Below are 18,735 nucleotides of genomic sequence, written 5' to 3' on the forward strand. Positions count from 1 at the left end.
AAAATCCTGGTGTCACTGGGTGAATATAGAAACTGCCTTCATAATATGATTAATATTTTTCCTTTAAGTTTCAAAACAGGCCAGCTTGACCCTGAGTGCCTATCATTTATTAAACTTTCATTAAGATTGCTTTATTCTTCTCTGTTGCTATTAATAAAATACAGAGATTAACATGATAATTAAAATTGCCTCTCATAAGATGCAATGGATTTACCAATCAATCACATCTCTAGCTTTCAACTGCAAATCCATGTGTTCAGCTGATATAAACAATGTAAATCAGGGAAGAGGAAGATCAACTTCAGATTTATAACCTAATTTTTGTTTGAAATCAGGTTATTTACCTGCAGAAAACCAGTCACGAAACCTCTGTTTCACAGTTGGAAAACAAATCTCAGTGGAAAATTGCTCTGCTCATAGCAAAGCTGAGACGTAAACAGAGAAATATTTTACCAGATGTATTTTATAGAGTGTAAAAGGAGGGGGAGAGAACCAATTTCATTGTTATTCTTGATAACAATTAGACTCTTTATTTGAAATAATTTAAATCACTTATCTAAATTCTTAGCATTCTGTGTAAGCATTGGGTAGATTTGGGAAAGCAAAATATTACTCGCTTCAGAGTTAAGCGCTTTCAAGGGAAGGTTACAAATAATTTTTTCAATGCATATTTTATTTGAAATAAATATGTTATTAATATTGAAAAGTGCCTCTTATGTTCAATTTCCCACATAGGAATTCTTTTCTGAATACGCCTAAACATTCCAAGTGTGCATCTAACCTAAAAAGATTGCTGCAGTTGCTAAAAAAAATCCAATACAATTTATATTATATCTGGAAAAAAAATGCCTTCCTTAATATGTTTGACTTCATCACTGGAAAAATCCAAAAGGAAATGTGCAAATTTTGTTTCCTGAATAGATGTTCAATAGTTTAGGTGTAGCTTTTGGAAAGCTTAGTCTTGCAAATAATTAAACAAATAAAAATGGCATGGATATAATTACTGATATTCCAACCTAATGTTTTGTAACATACTCTTTACAATAATCAAGGACTTTCTGTAGCTCTAAATATGACTTTTATACTTCTCAACAGCAATTTGCCCCACTCTGTGGCAATTGACTTTAGGGATGCAGTGGCTCAGTGACTCAGTGGCTTGGATCAGAAGGTTGGCAGTTCAGTGGTTCGAATCCCTAGCACCACGTAACGGAGTGAGCTCCCGTTACTTGTCCCAGCTTTTGCCAACCTAGCGGTTTGAAAGCATGTAAATAGAGCAAGTAGAAATACAGTGGTACCTCATCATACGAACTTAATTGGTTCCAGGAGGAGGTTCGTAAGGTGAAAAGTTCGTAAGATGAAACAATGTTTCCCATAGGAATCAATGTAAAAGCAAATAATGCGTGCAAATCCTTCAGGAAAATCCCAAACTTTAGAAGGGAGGCGAACAGAGGGCAGGGAGGAGCAGCTAAAGGGGGCGGGTGGAAGAAGCAAGGCTAGGCTAAAGGGTGAGTGGGAAGGAAGAAAGGCAAGGGGGGTGCCCCTCCCTTTTCTTTCTTCAAAAGACACCGTTTCAGTGCCTTTGCAAGCACGTTGTTCTCTGCAAAATCTTTCCTACTCCAAGCAGCCCCTCCCTTTTCTTTCTTCAAAAAAGGGGAAAAAAGAAACCCCTTCATCCCAGCAGCAGCTGCTTGGGTTCGTAAGGTAAAAATAGTTCGGAAGAAGAGGCAAAAAAATCTTAAACACCAGGTTCGTATCTTGAAAAGTTCGTTAGAAGAGGCGTTCGTAAGATGAGGTACCACTGTATAGGGACCAATTTGATAGGACAGTGCTCTGTGCGCCTTCAGCATTTAGTGATGCTGGCAACATGACCACGGAAACATCTTTGGACAGCTTTGGCTCTTCAGCTTAGAAACTGAAATGTGCCAGAAATCACTAACACGCATGTGTGGGGGAACCTTTTCCGTTACTGTAGCAGTTGACGTAGGCTTGGTAGGTTCTTTCTCCCAATTGTGAGTTTCTACTAATTGTGAGCTGTTTCTACAGATATTCTATACGCTATATTCTGTATTCAGGTCAGGCCTCATAGTAGGCTGCTTCGGAAAAGTCCAGTGAATGATTTAAAACCATTTTTGGGTTCTTTTAGATGTATATTTGGTTTATTCTGCTGGAGGACCTATGACCTGTGATTGCAACAGAGCATTCTAACACTGGGCTTTATGTTTAGAATACAGTGGAGTGGAGTAGAACAGAATGGAACAGCAGAGTTAGAAGGGATCTTAGAGGTCTTCTAGCCCAACCCCCTGCTCAGGCAGGAAATCCTATACTATTTCAAATGGCTGCCCAATCTCTTCTTTAGAACTTCCAGTGTTGGAGCACTCACAACTTCTGGAGGCAAGTTGTTCCACTGATTTATTGTTCTAACTGAAAGGAAATTTAATTCCAGAATGCCTTGATATGTTCTGATTTTATTGTGCCCTGCCTAGATTTAATGCATATAGTACTGGAGATAACAAAGCAGCAGCATAACATTATGGAACCTTCTCAGTTGTTCACACTAGGGCTGGTGCTCTTTTCTTTAAAAGGATCATTTCCCCCCCTTCTGTGAACATTGAGTTGCTGTGACTTACCATCTGTTCCAAGGACATTCTCCCAGAAGGACTTGTCAACATGCAATTAAGCAAACTCACTCCAGTCTAGCTTCTTTTTTAGTCTGTCTTTCAAAAATAAGGTCTTCTATGTTCTACTATTTATTTTATTTATTTGTTTGTCAAAATGTATACAGTACATGATAATAGTTATGGTATGAACATAAACAAAAGCAAAGTAGGTATAGGTAAATTTAGACAACAGGACAGTAGGACAGAGATGGTAGGCACAATGGTGCGCTTATGCATGCCCCTAATAGACCTCTTAGGAATAGGGTGAAGTTGACTGTAGATAGTCTAAGGTTAAAGTTTTTGGGGTTTGGGGAAGAAACCATAGAGTCAGATAGTGCATACCATGCATTGATCACTCTGTTGCTGAAGTTGTATTTTCTGCAGTTCAGTTTCGAGCGGTTTACATTGAGTTTGAATCTATTTTGTCTGTGTGTTGTTGTTGCAATTGAAGCTGAAGTATTCTTTGACCGGTAGGACATTGTGGTAGAAGATTTTATGAACTACATTTACATCAGATTGAAGGTGACGTAGCTCTAGGTTTTCTAAGCCCAAAATTTCAAGTCTGGTGGAATAAGGTATTCTGTTGCAAGCAGAGAGCGGAGAACTCTCTTCTGAAATATTTCTGGACTCTCTCAATTGTATTAATGTCTGATATGCAGTGTGGGTTCCAGATGGGTGAGTTGTATTCAAGGATTGGTCTGGCAAATGTTTTATTAATTTATTAATTTATTAATTTATTAATTTATTAATTTATTAATTTATTAATTTATTAATTTATTAATTTATTAATTTATTAATTTATTAATTTATTAATTTATTAATTTATTAATTTATTAATTTATTAATTTATTAATTTGTTAATTTGTTAATTTGTTAATTTGTTAATTTGTTAATTTGTTAATTTGTTAATTTGTTTATTTGTTTATTTGTTTATTTGTTTATTTGTTTATTTGTTTATTTGTTTATTTATTTATTTGTTTATTTGTTTATTTGTTTATTTGTTTATTTGTTTATTTTATTAGATTTGTATGCCGCCCCTCTCCGTAGATGCTCTGGTTAGCAGTTTAATATTGCCGGAGAAGAAGCTATGCAACATTAGGTTAACAACTCTTAATGCCTTTTTGTCAGTGTTGTTAACAGTGGACTTTGGCATTTAGATAATTAGATATGAGTACTTCAAGGTCCTTGACAGAGTGAGGGTTGTCTACAAGGTTATGTCCTTGTATTGTATTGTATATAGTTTGTATTTTGTGTTCTGATTCTTTTGCCACTGTATAAGACAGATCATTTATTGGTTGAGATCTGAAGTTTATTAATTAGATTTTAGTTGCCAGTTATCAGACCACTGTGATACATGGTCTAGGTTTTTTTGAAGAACAGAAGTATTGTCGGTGATGTTTAATAGTTTAACATCATCAGCAAAGAGAACACAGTTACTTATAATATGATCACAACTATGGAGGCCACTTTCAGAGGGTCAGAATTAGATGCTGAGACTTCATATTATTGTACTTTGATCTTGGAGCTCAGCTGGAACAGATTTGAAAATCAAACTTGTCTATGCATATAAAGTGGGAAGAAAAACAACATACAGTATTTCACTTTCCACCTTGTTTTTCTTCAACTGGCATTACATTGTTTAATAGGTTGTACAGCTTTCTTTTCTCTTGTTTTCAGTCATTTTGAGACTTTGTTTCCACCAGAATACTTTTTAATCAAATGATGATAGTGCATAAGATGAATATTTAACCAAGTGTTACATTTGGGAAGCAATAACAGAAATATTAACAGTCATTCCAAATTCCTGAATGTTTTGCATTCATTTATACCAACTAAAGTAATAGTTTGGAGGAGAGAAGGAAATGAGAGACTAATATAAAAAAAATCTAGCTTGGAGTTTGTATTCCTAGAAAAATGGACATCCATAATTCCCCCCCCCCCCCCTACTTCTTAGGTCCTGTGTTAAAAAATCATCAGCTTTTAAATCATTTCAAATGGAGACTGCATTGGGAGATTAAACCTATAATATTATTTAAGAGCTATATCTGAGAGGTGGCATGACAAGAAATGCAGATTTAATAAGTATACGTACAAAGATTTCATTCATTATTTATTTCTATTCATTTATTTATTACTTCACGATAAAGTAGTACAAATAGAAGAAGAAGCCACATTGAAATACACTTCCTTTGCTTCGGGTATCACAATCAGAAAATGCATTTCTCTAGAAGCGTAAGAATTCCTCAGAAATCGATGTGTCAGATACTTAAATCCATTAACTAGAACCATTTTTTAAAAATTTCCTCAGCATTTTCTCCAAGTTCTTCCTGCAAGCTCTCAAGCCAGTACATTGTTCAAGATCACATGGCTGTGCATTACAGAAAACTGCTCTCCGCCAAAGGTATTTGCTACATAAAATATCTTTTCTCCTCAGTCTTCTGACAATTATAGTTAAGCTTGGATTCAGTTGAACTAAAAGTGTACATCATAGTGTACATCTTTCTCAAATGCAAATGTCTTAATATTATTTTTTAAAAGATCACTTCTAAATGTTATATAATTGTCAGTTTTGTCTAAAAAAAATTTAAGTGGGACATTTGTTAAGTGAATTTTGCCACATTTTACGACCTCTCTTGCCACAGTTGCTAAGTAAACCATTGCAGTTGTTGCTTTAGTAATATGGTTGTTAAGTGACTTTTACTTTGGCATTGACTTTGTCAGAAAATTACAGAAGGTAATCATGTGACCCTGAGATATTACAATGGTCGGTTGTAAGTGTGTGAAAAACAGTCATAAGTCACATTTTTCAGTACTATTCAGTGGTGGGTTGCTGCCAGTTTGGACCAGTTCACTGGTACTGGTGGCAGAAATTTGCCCCCATTCGCTAACTTGGAAGCAATGGCCAGCTGGCCAACCCCCAAACTGGTCCTCGGGTCGCCAGTCCATGAAAGCGGCTAGGAAACATGTGATGCGAACCAGTAATGAAGGTAAGTAGAACCCATCCCTGATGCCATTATAATTTTGAACAGTCACTAAATGAACTGTTGTAATTAAAAGGAGCATGATAGCCTTATATTTTTCCAATATTCTTCTGACATTTTTGTTCTTCACATTTCCAGATAAGAATGCTAGTCTGAGATCTTGGACTTGCGATTTTCTTGCTTTTTTAAAATATAAGTCTCAGAATTTATATGGTCCTGGATGTTATTAAAGCACTAGAAGGGATATGGAGCTTTTCTAATGCTTCAGCTTGGCAATAGCAAATCAAATAGTTCTCCTTAAAGAAGAACCATACAGAAAGCTAAAATGCATTTTTTTTATACTTTGGACCACTACTTTTTTTTTTTTTAAAGTGCTGTCATGCCAACAACTTCCCTAATTCATAGCAAAGAAACTGATGACTGAAAGAAAAAGAACCAAGGTTCCCTCCAGGTGGGTTCATCAATGTAGAAACAGATCTGAACTACCAGAAAGTATTTTAAAGTTGAATTTGTAATTCATACTTGCTACATTCTCTGCTATGTTGAGTAGCTTGCTCTCAGTATATCTGCATGAAGTAGAATAAAAGACAACAAGAAAATGGGGAAATTAATTCAAGAGTACTTTATAACCTTCAGCGTTTCGGCATTGTTATATTTATTTAAGCAGTTTATCTACTGCCTCAATTGTAGTTTTCTCTAGAGATTAAGTATTAATAACATATAAAATAAATTCTAATTAATGGTGCAATTGATACAGAGAGCTAGTTTGGACTAGTGGTTAAGGCATCAAGCTAAAAAGTAAGAGACAGTGAGTTCAAATCCCTCCTTAGCCATGGAAGCCAGCTGGATGACTTTGGGCCAGTCACTCTCTTTAAGACAATCCACTCACAGGGTTGTTGTGAGAAAAATAGGAAGAAGGTGTGCTGGGTATGTTCTCCACCTTGAGTTATGCACAGAAACAATAAAAGCAGGCTACATACATATATGCATACATGTTGTGGTTAGCTCTGGCCCAGCTCCTGCCCCAAAGACTGTGGATGTGGGGGAGACATCCACATGCTGCAGGCCTGTTTTGCCCCCCCCCCGGTGGAATCTGATGATGAAGGCTCCTCTGACCAAGAAGACATGAGTGACAGGGAGGAGGAGAGTGTGGCAGACAGCTCAGAAGGAGATCAATTATCCTTGGATTCAGAACAAGAGTTAATGATACAGCCACGCATGTGGAGAGCGATGCATAGGCAACAACAACTGAGAGATTATTATCAAAGAAAATGAGGCCACATGTGGTTGGATGGGGCTGTGGTAATTAGTGAAGCTGCTATAAATAGCAGCCTGTGAGTTTGGCCATTGTGGAGGATTATCTGATCATTGTGTTTCGTGCCTACTTTGCTGACTTTGACCTTTGGTGTGCTGATTTTTCCCCGCTTTGAAACTAAACCAGAGCAAAGTGTGTTTCACTTTGTGGAAGAAGAAGGACTGTGAATTGCCTCATAGCTGCAAGCTAAGTATCACAGAACTGCTAAGGGATTTGTACAAATTACCAGTTTGTTTGGAGACAAGTGCTCTTTGCTATACAAAAAGAGTGCTCTGTTTATTTGCATTTTCGGTATAAAGAACATTGTTTTGAATTTTCAAACGTGTGTGTGTCTGAAATTGTATCTGTGCATTTTTGGGAAGATTCTACCAGAGAGCTCGATAGAACACATACGTAGTTTTATTGGTCTGCTAGCTGATGACCTGGTGCTGACCAGGTATTTTTGCATTCTAATCCCCCCATCTCCTGCGCATATGCACATGATTCCCTGGGGCCTGTTTTAGGCTTAGTAAGCTTTCGTGCAGCCTCCTGTGAGCCAAAATGGGCTGCAGGAGGGACTCACCACTCACCCCCCCCCCATTTGAATTTAATTTAATTTAACTTATTTGATTTATAAATCATCCATCTCCTTACGGACTCTGGGCAGCGTACAACAATAAAACAGTATACAATAATTAAAGCCCCAATATTAAAAGATATTCATCCATCTATCGTTCATCACTTCTGGCTGGAGCATTTTTGGCCTAGTACACCTCCCTGCAACCAAAACAGGCCCTGGGGGGCTCATGCCATCCTGTCTGCTGGCTGGCAGGAGGTGTGTGCGCATGCGTGGTGGAGTTGACCTGGGTTCTGAGTGACACAAACATCCCGAGGGGTGTTGGGACTGTCTTACCCCTGCAGAATTTTTTTCCATAGAGTAAGTCATCTGTGCACCAAATTTGGTTAAAATTGCTCAAGGCATGCCAGAATTATGCTGGCATGCCTTGAACACACATACATCCTTTTTAAAGGACACTTCCCTTAGTTATGGGTGGGAGCAGACTGTTCTATTTATTTTATTATTAAATTTATATCGCCTCCTTCTAGCACATGGCATACAGAGTAAAAAAGACAGACAGACAGACAGACAGACAGACAGACAGATGATAGGTGGATGGGTGGGTAGATGGATGGATCAGTCAAGTTTTTATATTTCCCTGTGCCTCTGTAGTCATTCTCAAGGCATTCTATAAAAAATGTTTTCCCCCCTCTAAAGGCCAAAAGAATGGACACTTCCCTTAGTTATGGATGGGAGCAGACTGTTCTATTTATTTTATTTATTATTAAATTTATATTGCCTCCTTGTGGCATACCGAGTAAAAAACAACAACCCACATTTAAAACAATAAAAGTAATTAAAAGGAAGAGGATTTACCCAGACAGTGCTTGTGATCCCATTGCACCTACAGGGACCTCGAGTAGATATTCCCAGACAGAATCTAGCTGGTAAAGATAGTCTCTTAGATAGCCAGATACCAAAGATATAGAGGAGGGGTGTCAAACGTGCATTGTCATGTGTCGTATCATAATTCTTCCCCCCTGTTCACTAAACCAACCATGGGTGTGGCCAGTGCATGACGCATCCGAGCCATGGGCCATGAGTTTGACAGCTCTGTTATAGAGCTTAAAAGATAGCAAGCAGAAACAGAAACACAGTGCCATTTATTACAGGTCCTGCAGAAGCAGTATATCAGGACAGGCCTGGTGAACCTGGGCTGCTGCAGTGCTAGATAAAGCTTTTGGGTTGGTATCTGAGGGCAGTCCTAAATCCTTGCGTTATCGCACTAGTCTAATCCAGAGACGATAAGGACCCCAGTATCTGTCCTCATACTTGTCATTCCAGATAAGAGATTCCAGGAGGTAAAATATTTAGGGATTATTTCCTGACCCAGTGAGATTTCAAAACTGATTTCTTCATCGCTCCACTAATGAAATTGCTTCCAACTTAATTTTCAAGCAGTGCAATCCATTTCTGAATTCTACTAGAAAATCTAACATTGTATTCAAATGTGTGAAGTGGGTCGCTAAGCAAAATCTCTACAAGAAAAAGCTTAAGGTAACATACAGAAACATGCTTTCTTTTTGATAATCCTATGAAGATCTCTGAGGGGTATGAACGAAACAGCACATTAATAATATATTATCTCCATGGGTGTTCTGTTTGTTTCATGGACTACAATCATGCAGAAAAATATATATTTGCTTATCTATAGGTATGCTTTGGATTGCGAAGACATTTTTCTTCTAACTTGGTTGTGTTTATCATGATTTTAGAAACTACAGTGTTCCCTCGATTTTCACGGGGGATGCGTTCCGAGACTGCCCGCGAAAGTCAAATTTCCGCGAAGTAGAGATGCGGAAGTAAATACACTATTTTTGGCTATGAACAGTATCACAATCCTTCCCTTAACACTTTAAACCCCTAAAGTGCAATTTCCCATTCCCTTAGTAACCATTTAGATCATTACTCACCATGCTTATTTATTAAAGTTTATTAAAAAAATATTTATTAAAGTCGGATGAAAGTTTGGCAATGACATATGACGTCATCGGGCGGGAAAAACCGTGGTATAGGGAAAAAACCCGCAAAGTATTTTTAATTAATATTTTTGAAAAACCGTGGTACAGTGGAACCCCGACATACGAGCAGCTCTACTTACGAGCTACTCGAGATACGAGCTGGGAGAGTAGAGAAATTTTTGCTCGACTCACGAGCTTCCATTCGGGATACGAGCCGAGAAGAGCCGGCCTGGCCTGCTTTGCTTCCGAGCTGATGCAGAGCCGAATAAAGCGTCACGCCCCTCTGACGCTTTTGGCGGCTTCCGAAGCGATGCTGGGCTCTTTTGCCGCCAAAAGCGTCAGGGGGGCGTGACGCTTTATTCGGCTCTGCAAAGCAAACCAGCCTGGCTCTTCTCCGTTCGTATCCAGCGCTTGGTGAGTCCTTGGCTTCTGCTGGGGGTGGGGGGATCTGAACGCTTTCTGCTGGGGGTGGGGGGATCTGAACGCTCTCCCTGGCTGGGAGCACTTTCGCTGCGAGAGAGGGCTTTCCCGAAAGGGACGGAGAAAGCCCTCTCTCGCAGCGAAAGTGCTCCCAGCCAGGAGGCTGCGAGAGAGGGCTTTCTCCGCCCTTTCGAGAAAGCGCGCCTGTCTGAAAAGATCGCCGCCGGTCTGGTGGGGTTTTGCAGCAACCTCCGAGCAACCTGGGCTCGGAGGTTGCTGCAAAACCCCACCGGACCGGCGGCGATCTTTTCAGACAGGCGTGCCGATTCTCCGCTTTTAGCAGTGAGCGGAGAATCGGCGCGCCTGTCTGAAAAGCTCATAGCCGGCATGGAACATCCCCCCATGCCAGCTACGAGCTTTTCAGGCAGGCGCGCCGATTCTCCGCTCACTCCGGGTGAGCGGCGAATCGGCGCATCTGTTTAAAAAGATCGTAGCCGGCATGGAACATCCCCCCATGCCAGCTATGAGCTTTTCAGGCAGGCGCGCCGATTCTCCGCTCACTCCGGGTGAGCGGCGAATCGGCGCATCTGTTTAAAAAGATCGTAGCCGGCATGGAACATCCCCCCATGCCAGCTACGAGCTTTTCAGGCAGGCGCGCCGATTCTCCGCTCACTCCGGGTGAGCGGCGAATCGGCGCATCTGTTTAAAAAGATCGTAGCCGGCATGGAACATCCCCCCATGCCAGCTATGAGCTTTTCAGGCAGGCGCGCCGATTCTCCGCTCACTCCGGGTGAGCGGCGAATCGGCGCATCTGTTTAAAAAGATCGTAGCCGGCATGGAACATCCCCCCATGCCAGCTACGAGCTTTTCAGGCAGGCGCGCCGATTCTCCGCTCACTCCGGGTGAGCGGCGAATCGGCGCATCTGTTTAAAAAGATCGTAGCCGGCATGGAACATCCCCCCATGCCAGCTACGAGCTTTTCAGGCAGGCGCGCCGATTCTCCGCTCACTCCGGGTGAGCGGCGAATCGGCGCATCTGTTTAAAAAGATCGTAGCCGGCATGGAACATCCCCCCATGCCAGCTACGAGCTTTTCAGGCAGGCGCGCCGATTCTCCGCTCACTCCGGGTGAGCGGCGAATCGGCGCATCTGTTTAAAAAGATCGTAGCCGGCATGGAACATCCCCCCATGCCAGCTACGAGCTTTTCAGGCAGGCGCGCCGATTCTCCGCTCACTGCTAAAAGCGGAGAATCGGCACGCCTGTCTGAAAAGCTCGTAGCTGGCATGGGGGGATGTTCCATGCCGGCTACGATCTTTTTAAACAGATGCGCCGATTCGCCGCTCACCCGGAGTGAGCGGAGAATCGGCGCGCCTATCTGAAAAGATCGGAGCCAGCATGGAAAGCCCCCCCATGCCGGCTCCGAAGCACCGGGCACCCCTCAGCCGACGTCTTTTCCCCTCAGCCCTCGGGCTTGCACGCATTAATCACTTTTCCATTGTTTCCTATGGGAAACAATGCTTCGACCTACGAGCTCTTCGACATACGAGGTTCCTTCTGGAACCAATTAATTTCGTATGTCGGGGTTCCACTGTATAGACTTTTCGCGAAGTTCGAACTCGCGAAAATCGAGGGAACACTGTATACATGTTCTTCTCCTGATCTGTATGAACTGCCCTATATTGCAAGACAGAAGAAATGATCACGATGCAGTGTTCAAGAGAAGAAGATAATCTGACTTCAGCCGAGATCGGAAGCTGTGAATCCTATGACCTGTATTTGACAGCATTTCTGTTTTTCCTCTCCTATCAAAATAAAGCCTTGCCTTGTCAGGAGAATCCCGATTCTTATTTATTTATGTAATCAAGGTTCAAGGCCATCCAACACCTTGGCAGCTTACAAATAAAAGAAAGCCATTTGCAAATAATCAGGTCACCCTCTTGAAAAGAATGCTCTCCACCCCCTTCCCCCAGGAACCTTTATTTATTTTATTTTATTTTATTTGTTTATTTTGTCATACAAATATAGTATTGTATTGTAGTATGTTTAATATAATATAAGTATAAAGTAGAGATAGAAAAGATAAAAAAGACATTAGGACAGGAATGATAGGCACAAAGGTGCACTTATACACGCCCCTTACAGACTTCTTAGAAAAGGGGAGAGGTCTATTGTAGATAATGTAAGGTTGAAGATTTTGGGATTGGGGGAAGCAACAACAGAGTCCGGTAGTGAATTCCAGGCATTGACCACTCTATTGCTGAAATCATATTTTCTGCAGTCTAGTTTGGAGCGATTTACATTTGGTTTGTATGTACTGCATTCTCTTGTGTTGTTGTTGTTAAAGGTGAAGTAGTCGCTAACAGGGAGTACATTATGATGTATGATTTTATGAACAACAGTTAAATCAGTTCGGAGGCGGCATAGCTGTAGATTTTCTAAACATAGTAATTGAAGTCTGGAGGAGTAAGGTAATTTGTTGCTTGAGGAGGAGTGGAGGACTCTTCTTGGGAAGACCCCCAACCATAAGTCTAGCGCCAATTCTCCCAACAGAGCTTTAAGCTGATTGGCAGGAAGATCAGAGGGACAGCCCCACTGTAAACACCTGATTGGCCCAATTGTAAAAATATGTTCCAAGGCACCAGAACAGAAGTTTTAGTTCCTAACACAATGGGAAATTTGTCTTTTCTAAAGGTCTTAGGTGACCCCTGTGAAATGGTTGTTCGACCCCCAAAGGGGTACCGACCCCCACGTTGAGAACCACTGATCTAGATCATTTATAAATATGTATGTATATATATTTGGTATACAAAACGGAAAGAAAAATAGAAATAGGAAACTGAGGGAAGAAGAAAGGAAGGGGGAAAGAAAGCCTGAGGTACAAAGAGAAAAAATGAGGGGGAGAAAATTTGACTTCTTTTTAGCGCAGTGCAAGATTATTATTTTTTTAAAAAAATCATTCCAGACTGATAATTCAATTTTAGCTCTGTTTCCTTTGAACACTTAGAATAGAATAGGATAGGATAGGATAGAATTTTATTGGCCAAGTGTGATTGGACACACAAGGAATTTGAATTTACGTGGCATGTCGAATAAAAGAAAGAAAAGGGTTTAAACCCTGCATGCACTGATGGCCATTTATTTCTGAAGAAAACCTTGATCTCATCAAAACTAAAAGAAGAAAATCCTAATATTATATGGAAAATGTTGACGATCTCTTCTGGCACTCTCCTGCTCTATGGTCCTGTAGTACAAAAGCAGGAAATGGACACCATCACTAATTTATGGTAGCAGCTTTGGAGAGGACCCCAAGGACCCACTTTCTGGGAGGCTGCACATAACCTTGTTTTAATTAATTAATTAGAAGAAAGAATTCCCTTTGAGCCACAAAGGCTTTCATCTGCTCACCTTCAGTCATATTTCTGCAACTGCTAGCTAAATTGGTACTAAAGATTATAGTTTGTAGTTGTCTCCTGAATGAACATGTTTATACATTTTAAATGTAATTTTTTTATATTTGATCAAATCTGCTTTAATTTTTAGGTGAATTGAAAAACCACTATTTTTACTTTTTTTTACTTAATTGTCTTATTATTGCTAGCCATTATGGACATACAGTATAGAAAAGAAAGGATAGAATAATTCTTAACATACTAAAGGAATGAATGAAAATATATTAATGTCAATAGCTTTGAATTAGTATTACCAGTATACAGAATATGCATATTGCTTAAAAGCTGGACTGTCTCTATTCTATATCCATTATTACTCTGGTGGAGTAAAATTTGCTGAACTGTGGAAATTCTTATTATTCAAGCGGCCTGCCCCATTTTTAATTCCCATCAGGCTTTTTGTAAAGCCTTATTTTTTTACTACCAAGATTCAAACAGTAGTAAGCTCACCATGTTCAAAAGGCTATGCATAATGTTTGTAGCATGGTCAGTTCGGAAGTGTATGCAACCACAGTTTAGAAGGATTTGTTTCCATTCTGTATTGAGCTAAAACAGAAGCTCTTACTTCAGAAATTCAAACTATTTATACTATTTGTTTATAGGCCTGCATCATTTCTTCCCTTTCCGAAACAGTTTTAATATATATGTTTTTTTAAAAGTATATGAAGTGCTAAAGAAATAAGAGGAAAGTTGTTAGGAATTGTAGTCATGGGTGATATTTTTTGTAGTACCATATAAGGTGAATTGTAAGAATGTATTACCATATAAAGTAAAAGGTAGAATGTAAGCAAGCTAATGCTGAGTCATTGGGTGTGAACTGCAGTGTGATTGGGCCAGAGCATTATAAGATGCAGATCAACTTCACCATTCCCTTGTTGGTTTGTTGGTGGTCGTTGCTGGTCGTTTGCAGTGGCTGGTGGCTGGCTAGAACAGTTTGAGCCTGAGTTAGATATTGAGTAGAACTGAGATAGTGATATGAAGAAAACTGGATAGGTTTAGTATCTACTAGAAATCTGGATAGGTTTTGTATCTACTTGTAACCTGGATTGGTTGAATATCCACTTGTAAGTAAGCTGAATATAGCTGAGGTGAAGTTTCTGTAAATAGAAGACTGAAGATATTTTTCACTGAAGAGTAAATTACTGTTTTATACAAACATGTCTTCATTCATTTATCTGCTTCATTAAATTGCCACATTATATTCCGATATCTTATCTAATCCTCCTGAGTTACTCTGCATACACACTGCTCAAAAAAGTAAAGGGAACACTTAAACAACACAATCAAACTTCTGTGAAATCAAACTGTCCACTAAGGAAGCAACACTGATTGACAATCAATTTCACATGCTGCTGTGCACATTCAACTTTATACAGAACAAAGTATTCAATGAGAATATTTCATTCATTCAGATCTAGGATGTGTTATTTGAGTGTTCCCTTTATTTTTTGGAGCAGTATATATATTCGGACAAAAGTTGTGGAGGACACTTTGAAAACAAAAATGTCCCTGAAACACTGCAGTTACATTGCTTGGCTTAAATAAGTTGAGAAACAGGGTTCACTTCAAACAGAAAAGCAAAATCAAACCACACAGCTATTCCTTGATATGAATTATGATATGAGATAATGAGTTATATCTCACCATTACACTTTTTTTACAGTTGCACTAGTAGATGTTTTCACTTCATATCAACAAAGAAGCTATCATCAGTTAATTTATAAGCAAAACATCTAAAGATTCCTTAAGATGTTAATTGAAGTTAATTGAATCCAGGCTTCAATAACCTCTGTTTTCTATTGGTTGTAAGCAAGCTATTTATTTCTTTTTTCTTCATTTGAAAATAGAATATTACATTGAGAAGATAAACATTTTTCTTGTTCTTGTTAATTCAGCTGCTGTTGATTCATCTGCTCCAAAGAGTTTGAACACAAGCATTAAATGTAGGTACAACTTGCTTTGTTTTCCAAATAATGTCTGGTTTCATTTTGTTTGGATGGGAAATGTTTGTTTTGGACACTTTCTCTCTCTCTGTCCCAGCTCTCAAACCTAAGTGAGGGACGTGTGTACTTCATAGACCGTTGATTGTATCTTTAACAAAAGAAAAAGTTCAGCTACATGAACTCCAGGTTTCTTACAGGATATCCCAGAGTAGCACTAAAGCTGATCACAGAAGAGCAATGGCCACCTAGGGAGGCTTTTCAAACATGACTGAAGATGGGAAAGAATTTGGAGGTTTTCAGAGATGACATGAAACTCTGCTTCAAAATTAATAAATTCTGTACCTCTCTAAACCTTCTAACAATTACACTTAACAGTCATGAAATATTCTAGTGGAAATTTCAGATGGTGGCTATATTTTTCCTAACACTCAAAAGAGAATAAGAGCCAATAGCACTGCACAAGGAGGAGAATGTAGGACACTTGGTAGGAAAGAGGAGAGAGAAAGGAAAGAAATATGCAATAGAACAGTGGTTTTCAAATTTCTCTTCATGGATCCCTTTAAGTACCATGGCCATGGACCACCAAGACTCAATTCAAGATTTAAATCCTAACATTTCTTTAAGTCTTTGCATACCCCCTGAAATGACTTTGCAGCCCCCCTCCCCCCAAGGGTGCATGGGCCACAGATTGAGATCCACTGCAATAGACTACAGTCCTTGGACATTCAACTTGGAGGAAAAAATGCAACTTTATTTTTTAACCACAAATGAAGGCAGATTTTTTTTTTGCCAACCATTAACTGAAATGTAGCTTTTGTATTGCATATTGTATGTCGGCAACAATGAAATTTATAGCCTCTGGACCACAGAATGTTTGTTAACTTCAATAAATGTCATTATTTCAAATGTTTGTACTCTAACAAAAAAGTGTTGCATTTTTTACTATTATACTGGACTAATAAGGGTGTATTTGTATCACATACATACTATTACTATTTGTAATAGTATTACTATTTGGCTTTCTTTGTAATACAGTTTATATACATATATTTTATATTAGGTATTTAAATATATTTTTTGACAAAACAAAAATCACCAGATTCTCATGGGGCTCCATGGCACAATAAAGTTAAGAATACAGGCTTATCAGAAAAAAATATTCTTGAGTTTAAAGGAAGGAACTCTATTTATCTGTCTTATTTATCAAATAGGTATGCCACCCAACTCCCAGCTATTTTAAGCACTTCTTAGCAATTAAAACAAGATAATGCAATTAATAACAAGAAAATAAGGGCAGACTAGATGAACTATGAGGTCTTTTTCTGCCATCAATCTTCTATGTTTCTATGTTTCTAAAATAAAATGTATAAAATGAAATAAAGTTTGCCAGAAAAGAGAAATTGGACAATGTATCATTGTATCAAAAGAACCACAATAATAAAGCAGCCTTCTTTACAGGAGCACATGGCCAAAGCATTTTCCTGAGAGTTTGTAATCCAACATTTCAATGAAAACCTGAAATGACACATTCCTATCTAACCTATGCTTGAGTACATCCCCTGGAAGAAAAACCTATTACCTGTGAATATTTGGCACTTTAAGCAGACCAGAGAATTAACTCTCTGCATTGTGTAATTGTTTCAAAATAATCTTATTTCATTTTAAATGTTTTAAAGCAATAGCAATGAGTCGTGTATCTATAGCAGTGATGGCAAACCTTTTTTTCCTTGGGTGCCAAAAGAGCATGCGTGAGTACCTACACCTGTAATTTAATGCCTGGGGAGGGCGAAAACTGCTTCCCCCATCCTCCCGGAGACCCTCTGGAGGCCGGAAAAGTCCTGTTTCCCAACTTCTGGTGGGCCCAGTAGGTTTGCGTTTTGTCCTCCCCAGGCTCCAAAGACTTCCCTGGAGCCAAGGGAGGGTAAAATTTGTTTGTTTGTTTGTTTGTTTGTTTGTTCGTTCGTTCATTCATTCAATTTTTATGCCGCCCTTCTCCATAGACTCAGGGAGGCTTACAACATGTTAGCAATAGCACTTTTTAACAGAGCCAGCATATTGCCCCCACATTCCGGGTCCTCATTTTACCCACCTTGGAAGGATGGAAGGCTGAGTCAACCTTGAGCCGGTGATGAGATTTGAACTGCTGACCTTCAGATCTACAGTCAGCTTCAGTGGCCTGCAGTACAGCACTCTACGTGCTGCGCCACCCCGGCTCCTATGTCATCCTCCATCCCCTTGAAGACTCTCCAGAAACCAAAAACGCCCTCCTAGAGCCTCTGTGCAATCCAAAAATCAGCTGGCCGGCAAACACACTTTGGAGCTGAGCTAGGGCAATGGCTCGTATGCCAGCAGATATGGCTCCACATGCTACCTGTGGCACCCATGCCATAGGTTCACCATCACTGATCTATAGCATGTAGTTTGCTCCTGCTAAAATGCGAAACATATCTTCTGCTTGTACTATAAACTTCTCTCAGTTCCATTGCTCGGGTATCTTAATACTGTATTGTGATTTTTACTTCGCCAATTCCAATATCCTTCACCAGCCCTTAGATTGCTTGTTTTCCAATCCTTCTTTTCTCATTCTTACCCCCTCCCACTATGGAATATATAAACTAATAAGGTTTTGTTTTGTTTATAAAGTATCTATGCCTAAGAGGTTATAATTAAAAATAACTTCAGAACGATAACCTCTTTCTTTTTTGTTACTTTATTTTTAGATTGTAAATCCTTTGGGGGCATAGTGCTATCAATTCTATTCTGACTAAAATGCCTTGTACATGAATGGCATCAAAGCTACACAAATTGTTTTTGCTGTTACTATTAATAGATAATAAGCAATAAATGAAAAAAGGCCCCAAAAGACTGTATGAAAAGATTTTTTGGAATCACTATCCTAACTTAAGGTAAAATAATTGTCTTAATAAGTCCTAATGGCTTTTTCTACCAAATAACCTTGAAATAGTTTCTGAACAACAGATCTAAAAAAGTAATTATGGTAAGCTAGAAGTTTCTTCCAGATTTCATTTCCTCCGTTAATTCGTAGCTTAGTTTTTATTACAGAACAAAAGATTTGCTGAGCATGCATTCTGCCTCTTTCTTAAAAACATCTTAAAATGATGTTATGTTAACGTGGGAGAAATAGCAGAATCTGCATAGCTTAGCATAAATGGCTGATGAAGTGAAAAATGATAGTAGGAGTGTTTTAGGTTACAGGAACATCATCAATTTGAAATATTAAATAGATGTTTTCAGGTGTAACTATTACAGTGGTACCTCTACTTACGAACTTAATTTGTTCCGTGATCAGGTTTTTAAGTAGAAAAGTTTGTAAAAAGAAGCAATTTTTCCCATAGGAATCAAGGTAAAGCAAATAATGTGTACAATTGGGGAAACCACAGCGACGGTGGAG

The 18,735-nt window shown here is 39.2% G+C and overlaps 1 protein-coding gene across 7 annotated transcripts in view; it reads left to right on the forward strand.

Moving 5' to 3' along the window:
* The window catches only part of LOC139157549 (spermatogenesis-associated protein 7 homolog), a 57,836-nt gene that overhangs the window by 18,463 nt on the left and 20,638 nt on the right, over positions 1-18,735 (forward strand). For 4 of the 7 annotated variants that reach the window (XM_070734418.1, XM_070734416.1, XM_070734417.1 and 1 more), the window contains exons 3-4: positions 4,966-5,058; positions 15,276-15,323. In XM_070734418.1, the coding sequence (XP_070590519.1) occupies positions 4,966-5,058; positions 15,276-15,323 (141 nt within the window). The remainder of the gene's footprint in view (positions 1-4,965; positions 5,059-15,275; positions 15,324-18,735) is intronic. The other 3 variants (XM_070734419.1, XM_070734421.1, XM_070734422.1) reach the window with 1 other exon arrangement.

Source organism: Erythrolamprus reginae, chromosome 1 (assembly GCF_031021105.1).
Source record: "Erythrolamprus reginae isolate rEryReg1 chromosome 1, rEryReg1.hap1, whole genome shotgun sequence".
In the NCBI taxonomy this organism is placed as follows: domain Eukaryota; kingdom Metazoa; phylum Chordata; class Lepidosauria; order Squamata; family Dipsadidae; genus Erythrolamprus; species Erythrolamprus reginae.